Source organism: Eriocheir sinensis, chromosome 67, assembly GCF_024679095.1.
Source record: "Eriocheir sinensis breed Jianghai 21 chromosome 67, ASM2467909v1, whole genome shotgun sequence".
NCBI lineage: Eukaryota > Metazoa > Arthropoda > Malacostraca > Decapoda > Varunidae > Eriocheir > Eriocheir sinensis.
In genome coordinates this window covers 5063014-5073013 of record NC_066575.1, presented here as the reverse complement: position 1 = coordinate 5073013, position 10000 = coordinate 5063014, and the positions used below count along the sequence as shown (strand labels likewise).

General features: G+C 40.8%; 2 protein-coding genes across 9 annotated transcripts in view; both read right to left on the bottom strand.

Annotated features, from left to right (window-relative positions):
* LOC126987966 (mucin-19-like) overlaps positions 1-10000 on the bottom strand; it is a 207597-nt gene that overhangs the window by 36532 nt on the left and 161065 nt on the right. For all 8 annotated transcript variants that reach the window (XM_050845640.1, XM_050845638.1, XM_050845646.1 and 5 more), the window contains 2 exons: positions 5193-5261; positions 167-244 (listed from right to left, as the gene is read on the bottom strand). In XM_050845640.1, the coding sequence (XP_050701597.1) occupies positions 167-244; positions 5193-5261 (147 nt within the window). The remainder of the gene's footprint in view (positions 1-166; positions 245-5192; positions 5262-10000) is intronic.
* The window catches only part of LOC126987968 (integumentary mucin A.1-like), an 88417-nt gene that overhangs the window by 27308 nt on the left and 51109 nt on the right, over positions 1-10000 (bottom strand). The window lies entirely within an intron of this gene.

Here is a 10000-nt window from a genome sequence, read left to right as displayed (position 1 = left end):
CAAAAAAAATTCATACATACGAACAGAATACCAAAAAAAAAAAAAAAACAGAAAACGAGAAAAAAGACACACACACACACACACACACACACACACACACACACACACACACACACACACACACACACACACACACACACACACACACACACACACACGTACTCACCGACTCATCCACCTTCTTCACGATAAACTTTCTGATGCAGCCGTTGTCCAGGTTCGCGAGGGTGAAGATCTCGCTTTCCTGCAACACAAGACACGCAACACAAACATTAGCATTACTGGTCTTACTCTTCTTATCCTGAAACACAAACATTACTACTTTATTTCCGTGTCTTACTTTTCCTCGCCTGCAACACATTCATATTATTTACTTATCTTACTTTTTTCTTCGTCTCCTGCAACACAAGACACGCAACACAAATATTAGCATTACTGGTCTTATTCTTCTTATCCTGCAACACAAACATTATTACTTTATTTCCGTGTCTTACTTTTCTTCGCCTGCAACACATTCTGACATTACTTTATTTGTTTGTGTTACTTTTTCTTCGTCCCCTGCAACACAAGATACGTAAACACATTAACATCACTTCATTATTTTTGTGTGATAGTTTTCCTCTCCTGCAACTCAAGACACACTTACTTTTTATCATTTACAACACAAACTTGCAACACTTTACCGGCACGAGTCTTGCCTTTCCTCTCCTACAACTCAAGACTCGCAACACACACTAACATGACTACATTAGTTCTGTGTCATACTATTCTTTTTCCTGCAACACAACCGCGCAACACACAATAATAATACTTCATTATATCTATGTTTTACTTTCCCTTTGTCTCCTACAACACAAACACAAAACACACATTTATTTTCGTGTCTTACTTGTCTTTCCTCTCCTGCAATACAAGAAAACAAAACAAGAACCTTATAACACGGATATAGGTTTGTTCTGCAACGTCCCTAACCTCTAGAGAAATCAATATTATATACTTTTTTATCTGAACCTAAAAAAAAATCTGAAAGCAAAGTCATAGGGGAGCAAAACGAAAAAATAACTAAGTACATTGGAAGAGACAGAAGGTAATATTTACACGACCATAAAGTACACACACAAAAAAACGCCGAATCAGTCCACATATGACAAAAAACAAGACAAAACCGCTGATTCACTGTTAAAAAGAGAAATACATGCCCGCCACCTTCGGCCAGACAGACACGAGGAAGCGTCCACTGAGCTATGTCTGATCACCACAAAGAACACACACACACACACACACACACACACACACACACACACACACACACACACGGCCTTGCATACTTCGAAGGCTGTCGCTAGATACACAGAAGCAATCCTTTTCTCTCTATATCTATCTATCTATCTCTTTGCTCCCTCCTAGGCGTAGCTACCTCAATGTATGCTAATCTATATAATTTGTGCCCCAAAGAAGCCTAAATTTCAACACCTCGAGTATCATTATTGCTATTATTTTATTGTTAGGTTTACGGTATATTGGGTTTGTGTGTTGCTTTATGCGTTGTGTTCGATCTGTGACTTCCCTGTATACGTTAGATTCCTTCAGACGGAGAAACACTGGCGATACCATTTTTAGAGGCCTTCCAAATGCAGTGAACCAGAGGTGAAGGATTGGCTGGCTTTGAATGTGATATCTTGTCCTTCTCTGCACTTTAATATTCTTTGAGTGTCCAAAATGAACTACCAAATAAAATAAAACAAATAATATAAAACAAATAAAATAATCTTTGAGTGTGTTTGATCTGTGACTTCTGTGTTATACTTCCCTACACAATGACCAACAACATCACTCCAGGAAAGATTGGTAGTGGTTTAAAGTATACACGAAGAAGTAAGGATCGTCAAACTCTGAATTTAAAATCTTCTCTTCCTGTGCTCTTTAATATTCTTTGCGAGTGTCTGATCTGTGACTTCTGTGTTATACTTCCCTACACAATGACCAACAACATCACTCCAGGAAAGATTGGTAGTGAATTAAAGTATACATGAAGAAGTGAAGGATCGTCTAGCTGTGAATGTAAAATTTTCTCTTGCTGTGCTCTTTAATATTCTTTGCGTGTGTTTGATCTGTGACTTTCCTCCTCGTCATACTTCTTCGTACTAACCCCAAAAGCGCTAATCTAGGAGGCTTTGGTGGTGATTTGAAATTGATACAAAGAAGCCAAGAATCGTCTCACTTACAATCTCGTCTTGCCGTGAACTTTAATATTCTTTGCGTGTGTCTGATCTGTGACTCTCCTCCTCAACATACTTCTTCATACTGACATCAAAAGCGCTACTCTAGAAAGCTTTAGTAGTGATTTGAACTAGATACGAAAAAGCCAAGGATGGTCTAACTTATAATCTACGAAGAAGCCAAGAATCGTCTCACAATCTCGTCTTGCCGTGAACTTTAATATTCTTTGCGTGTGTCTGATCTGTGACTTTACTATACTTCTCTATGCAAGCACCACCACCACCACCACCACCACCACCAAGAAACTGCGGTAGTGATTTAAACTGGATGCAAGTGATGATCTACCATTGAACTTGTGATTATGTCTATAGATATGCATTAAAATCATTTGGTATGTGTTGGCTTTCCTATATGTTGCATTTATCTAAGCAAATATCAAGATCAGCATTCTAAGAGGAGTTGTGCTTGAAAATAAAATGAAGGAGAATTGATATTTTTAGCTTGTATTTTTTTCTTACTGTGCTGCTGAATATTTCCTGTGCGATCCCAGAAACCTATAAATTTCTCAACATACAATACCAACACCAGTCTACAGAACTTTCCTACATCCTTGACCCACAAACGAGGGCATATCTGGCTTCGAACATATAATAATAGGGAGAATATTGTTGATGGCCGAGAACATGTAATTTCGAACAGCTCCTGATCCGCCGTCAACCTTCCCGCTTCCCAGAATTTCACGGTGTCAATGTTTGTCGTTCCCGGAAACCTCATGACGTCACTGTAGACCAAACCTAAACACTCAAAGCTATTACGAAACCCGACTCTTTCTCGTCCACTCGTCCTTGGCCTTGCCACACCTGATTCACAGAAGGAAGTAGATTCTCGGGATTTGAAGCTCTTGAAGGGAGTAAACATAAAACCCTTTCACTCATGCATAATCTACAAACACGACCGACAAGTTTTTTCCATAGTCCTTGCCCTAAAGAAGTCAAATTCTCAGAAAGTTGTAGGTTCGTATTATAAGAGATTTCGCCGCCCAAGAACACACATTTGACAAGGCTTTCGTAGGAGTTGTGGGCATTTCCAGGAGTAGTTTTATGACCCTGGTGGTAGTGTGACCCTTCTACTGTACCGTGAACCTAAAGAAACATATATTTGACAAGGCTTTCGTAGGAGTTGTGGGCATTTCCAGGAGTAGTTTTATGACCCTGGTGGTAGTGTGACCCTTCTACTGTACCGTGAACCTAAAGAAACATATATTTGACAAGGCTTTCGTAGGAGTTGTGGGCATTTCCAGGAGTAGTTTTATGACCCTGGTGGTAGTGTGACCCTTCTACTGTACCGTGAACCTAAAGAAACATATATTTGACAAGGATTTCGTAGGAGATGTGGGCATTTCCAGGAGTAGTTTTATGACCCTGGTGGTAGTGTGACCCTTCCTCTGTACCGTGAACCTGAAGAAACACTCATTAGAACCCGACTGACCCCCTCTTTGACCTTCAGAAATAGATGATGTGAGAAGCGAAAGTTTCTCGTAATACCGGCAGCAAAGTCTTAATATTTAGTGTTCTTCAAGTAGTAAATAAACTCCCTTTCACGTATGTAACTTGCAACAACTTAAAAAAAACTCAGAATCCCTTGAAACATAATTATTTACTATACTCCTTCAGAAACTATTTGCAACACTTCAATCATTTACCTCAGTCCTTCGGCAGTTTGTCTCCTTAACACTCTCGACACACGCATCCATGGCATAACAGTATCACCGGCACACACACGCACACATCAACATATCTATGAAGAGTTGTGTCATTTAAGAGTTTGATCACGGCACTAAACACACTCCATTTCTTACTAACTTATTTTTTCTTTTCTTATTCCTTGCATGTTCGTCTGTTCTCAGGCTTTCTATCTTTCTATCTTGCTTCCAATTTCTTCCTTCCTTCCCTCCTTTCAACTTTACTCTTTTAATTATTTCCTTTGATCCTTGCTTGTTCGTCTGTTCTCAGGCTTTCTATCTTTCTATCTTGCTTCTAATTTCTTGCTTCCTTCCTTCCTTTCTACCTTACTTTTCTTAATTTCTCCTTCCATCCTTCATTCCTTTTTTTCCTTTTTCCCCCATCCTTCCTTCTACACTTCCCTCGCGAACTCCTAACTCACAAAGAACATAACATGGACTATTTAACGAGAAAGTGTCAAGTTTTCCAATACTTTCCAACACACAGTATACGTATATAAATCCTTGCACCCTTGAGATGAATACCAAACCTCCACTACCCTGCCCTTAGCACACTCTTATACTTAATCACTTCCCTTCCTTACCATGATTTAACACACCAACACACGCAACGTTTCTGATTTATCTCCTGAAACAAACTTCCAGTAAATCATGTGTAGCAAGCGAGCCAGTCAGTTAGTCAGCCAGCGAGCCAACCAATTAACCAGTCATCTAATCATCCAGTCAGTCAGCCAGCCAGTCAGTTAGCCAGCCATCCATTCATCCAACCAGACAGTCAGCCATCTATCCTTCCATCTAGTCAGTTAGTCAGTTAGCCAGTCAGCCAGTCAGCCATATAATCAGCCGGCCAGCCAGTCAGTCAATCAGTCAGCCACACAATCAGACAGCCAACTAACCAGCCAGTCAATCAGTCATCCATCCATTTATCCAACCAGACAGTCATCCATCCATCCTTCCATCCAGTCAGTCAGTGAGTCAGCCAGTTAGCCAACCCTCTAACTAACCAGACAGCCAACCAGCCAGTCAGTCAGCCAGTCAATCAGTCATCCATCCATTCATCCAACCAGACAGTCAGCCATCAATCCTTCCATCCAGTCAGTCAGTCAGTCAGTCATCCAGCCAACCAGCCGGCTGCTTAACACCTCGCCGCCAAGACCACGTTCGCGGCGGCTCACAAAAAGGCCGACAAGGACCTCCAGCGGGAAATGTCAACAGCACCAAAGCCACTCACCTTCTCGTTCTCTTTCGTCACTCTGAACTTCTTGAGCAGACCCTCAATATTGGCGCGAAGGTCCCCGCCCTGCAAAGGATAGAGGACATGAGTTAGAAAAGTGTAACTGAAAGGTTTGATCCTGAAACTAAAGAGGCATAATCGAGCGATGGTGGGTCTGTATGCAGAATTGAAGCCTTAAATCGAGAAAAAGAGATTATATTGAGGAATGCGATGTTTAAATGGATGAATGATGTGTATAGATACGAGGAGGGACTCTGGATTAAGGAAAGGGAAGCGTGAAGAAAGGAAGGGATGAGTAGACGAAACGTTGGGTGTTGACTGTTGATAGACAAATATGGCAAGGACGAAACTAAAGAACAAATACAAAAGCTAATGAAAGGTGTGCAAGAATTAAAGGTTACATAGGCCAGAAGATATGCACACTTCCGGAATCTGTATACGTAAGACGGATACTAAAAAATCACTGACTCGAACCGGAAATAAAAAGGCGCATTAGACTAGATTGAAGTGCTTCCGGTAAACAGGTAAGGGGAACATAAGAACATAAGAACGTACGGAGTCTGCAAGAGGCCGGTTGGTCTATACAAGGCAGCTCCTGTACACTCAACCCCACCTTACGGTCTCTTTACCATTGGGCTTCAAGCGAAAAAAATAAAAATGAGCGCGTTCTCCCCTCCATAAGATAAGGATTAGGGATGATGGGAAATGGCTAGGTCTATGTCAGGGAAATTTAGGTGCCGCAGCAAAGACAGAGAGGTCATCACGGTAACGAACAAAATAAAACCACAAATTGATAAGAGAATACAGTAGAGGACATAATAACGAATAGAAAAATATGGGAAAATGGCAGAACTTAGGACACATATGGTGGGAGAGAGGACAGCAGGTGGTTAAAGAGAGTGGCAGATTGGGAAAAGATTGATATAACAAGGCCCAGGGGAAAGTCGTTTAGCAGATGGCGTGATGAGATAAAGAAAAGTATATGGAACGTTTAAATCAAAGACAGACAGGAGAAGTAAAGTGGAATGATACATGTTGATGATAAGGAGGAGGAAGAGGACGATGATGAGGATGATGATGAGGAGAACAGAGGACTGGAAAATATGCGTCAGAGGAAATAGTTAAGATGAAAGGAAAGACTAGTGAAAGCGAAGGACTGAAAAGGATGTAGAGAGCAATTTAGAGTACAAAACGATGAAAAATGAAAGGAAATGCCCAGAGAGTCGACAAACCGTACCCATCAATCTCTCCTCTCCCTTAAACCAGGTAAACAGGTCGAGAATGCAAGTTTACCTGAATATTTGAGAATGAGAGTAAGAGAGAAAGAGAAAGTGAGTTAGAGATAGATAGATAGATAGGTAGATAGATAGATAGATAAATAGATAGTTTGAGAGAGAGAGAGAGAGAGAGAGAGAGAGAGAGAGAGAACTACTACGTACTTGGCACAACTGCAGGAGGGAATTTCGTACCCATGGCCTCTCTCTCTCTCTCTCTCTCTCTCTCTCTCACACACACACACACACACACACACACACACACACACACACACACAGTACTAATAAGTTTACTTCCTGACCAAAACCCACAACAAAACCACAAGACAATGACATCTCCTCCTCCTCTTCCTCCTCCTCCTCCTCTTCCTTCTCCTCCTCCTCCTCCTCTTCCTTCTCCTCCTCCTCCTTCTCCCCCCCAGCGTCCTCGTCAGTATTCTAGGTTATCTTTTTCCCGTAGATTAATAGAAAAAACAAAGTAATTACAGGAGAGAGAGAGAGAGAGAGAGAGAGAGAGAGAGAGAGAGAGAGAGAGAGAGAGAGAGAGAGAGAGAGAGAGAGAGAGAGAGAGCATGACAGGTTCCGTTTACTAATGATACAAAAAAAGGGCGAAACTGAGCCCAATAGGAACACGCCATAACGGAGACGTGTCAGGCGGGCGACGAGCGAAAAAAAAAAAGAAAGAAAAACGGATGAACAAGAAAAGAGAAACTATAAAAAAATACGACCTCTGCATACCAAAAACAAGAGAAAACGAGAGAAAAGGCATAAAACATCACTCAATGCAACTTAAGAAGAAAAAACAAGTCAAATGGATCGAATAAGAGATGAAAATATTTAGCTTAAGTCTCAGGCCATTACGCTCAGACGCTTTCCTCTCTCACACTAAACATTTTCAAAGGCCACAAGGAAGGATAGCCGGGTTCTAAGAGTGTTATTTCACATTCAAGGTGCAGATGCCTTGTCAAACTATCACTAGGCTCATAAAATTACCCATGGACATACTCATACAACAGCCTCCACGAAAGCCTTATCAGATGTGTGTGTATGTGCCCCGAAATTGTTGAGAATATGGGAATTAAACACAAACTTTCAACCTCTCTGTCGAAACGTTGAAAGTATAGTTGGTAAGAAAGTTTGGTAAAGAAAGAGAAGAAAGGAAGGAAAGAAGGGAATTTTAAGTAAGTAAGAAGCTAAGGAGGAAAAAAATTGGAAAGAATAAATGTAGGTAAGAAAGTTTAGTAAAGAGGAGAAAGGAAGGAAAGAAGGAAAGTATAAGTAAGAAGCATAGTAAAGGAGGAAAAGAAAAGTAGGGAAGGATAAATAAGGAAGTATAGTAAACAAGGAAAATAAAAGGCAGGAAAAAAAAGAAAGGATAAGAAGGAAAAGAAAAGAAGGAAAGAAGGAAAGTATAAGAAAATATAATAAAGAAATAAAAAAAAGAAGGAAATAATAGCGATGAGAGATTACAGTATTACCAAGTTCTCAGCCTTCTCAAAAACAGGATAAGAAGGAGAAGAAGAGGAAAGACGTCAACAGGTAGGAAATGTTACTGAGTTCATTGCCTTGTCTGCCGCTCGCTACTCTCCCCCCTTGAACACCACACCACATAACGCCTTTTTCTCACGGGGATGTGGTGGCGAGATGCAGGCGAGGCGGCGGGGGAAGGGGAAGGAGTGACCATCGGAGAGTGAGCAGACGAGGAAAACATCATCTTAGCAAAACATAATGGCAAGATATGAGAAAACGAGGAAGAAAAGTGGACAACGGAGGAGAGTTAAGAGACGAAGAATAAAAATAGATTGATATCTTCTGGAAACACGAAGGAAAATGGTTGACTTAGAGGAAGAATGGAAATGAAAGAGAGGGATACAGTGTGGTGAAGGGGTGGAGGTAGAGCTGAATGACAGGAAAAGGAAAGAAAGGTTGACAATATGCAAACGAGAGTGGAGAGACGAAGAATAATAGGAAGGAGAGGGAAAATGGAAGAGGGGAAAATGGGGAATGATGGAGAGAGAGAGAGAGAGAGAGAGAGAGAGAGAGAGAGAGAGAGAGAGAGAGAGAGAGAGAGAGAGAGAGAGAGAGAGAGAGAGAGAGAGAGAGAGAGAGAGAGAGAGAGAGAGAGTGTGTTGCCAATTAGAGGTTGTTTACCTTTCCTCGCAAAAACAGGAAGAATAGAAATGCTTACTCTTACTTTCCTCCTCCTCCTCCTCCTCCTCCTCCCAAAGTATAAACAGGACGCGTAGGAATAATATTTACACAATTTATTGACTCGTAAAAAGATAAGCGGTCAACAGTTTTATCCGGGAGTGGACGACAAACCTTACTAACAATTGCACGCGATTAACGAGAGGGAAAAAAGAGGAGGATTTATGCTGTTGGCGTTGGTATGTTTTGTTCTAGGAGTGTGAGAGGCAGAGTGAAGGTGTCAGCCATGGAGGAGAAGGAGGAGAAGAAAAAGAAGAGGAGGAAGATTAAAAAGAAGGAGAGGAAGAGGAAGAACTATAATAATACTAATAGAAGTCATACGAAGGAGAAGTAGAATAAGAAATAGGGGAAGATGAAGAAGAGGAGGAAGATTAAAAAGAAGGAGAGGAAGGGGAAGAAGAATAACTATAATAATACTGATAGAATTCATACGAAGGAGAAGTAGAATAAGAAAAAGGAGATGATGAAGAAGAGGAAGAAGAAAGGAACGACCACAACTATAACAACAATTTCAAGAAGAACAAGATAAAAAAGAAAACAAAAGAGGGAGAAAAAGAAGAAGAAAAAAAGAACAAGAAAAGCAAGAAGAAAAGAAAAAGAAAGAAAGAAAGAAGAAAAAAAGAAGAGCAATAACAAGAAGGAAAAGAAGTAAGGAAGAAAGAGAAGAAAAGAACAAGAAGAAGAAATTGAAAAGCAGAACAAGAACAACAACAAAACCACAACATGAAGGAAAATAACAAAAAGGAGAAAATGACAAACAATAACAATAACAACAAAACCAAAACACAAAAACACAAAAACAAACAAAACAAAGCAAACAAAATCACACCAAAACAAAAACAAAAAAACAATCACATCCAAAAACAAAAAAAGAAAACAAAAACGAAAAGGAACCACCAAAACAGAGGAAACTAAGGGAGGGGCAGAAGGAGCTACACCCACCCAACTAACCAACCAGCCAGCTTAGACCATAACTGTACAGGTCTAACTCTTGTGTGTGCTGGCGCCCCGAGGGAAGCCTGAGGGACCGACACTGACCAGAATATGTAATGGGAAGATCACGCTGGGAGAGGGGGGAGTGGAGGAGGAGAGAGAGAGAGAGAGAGAGAGAGAGAGAGAGAGAGAGAGAGAGAGAGAGAGAGAGAGAGAGAGAGAGAGAGAGAGAGAGAGAGAGAGAGAGAGAGAGAGAGAGAAGCTAAAAGAAGGAGAAGAAGGGTCGAAGCTAAAAAGAGAAAGAGAAGAAGAAAGGAGGAGCTAAAAAGAAAAGAAACAGAAGAAGGAAAAAGAAAGAAGAAACTAAAAAGAGGAGGAAGAGAAAAACAA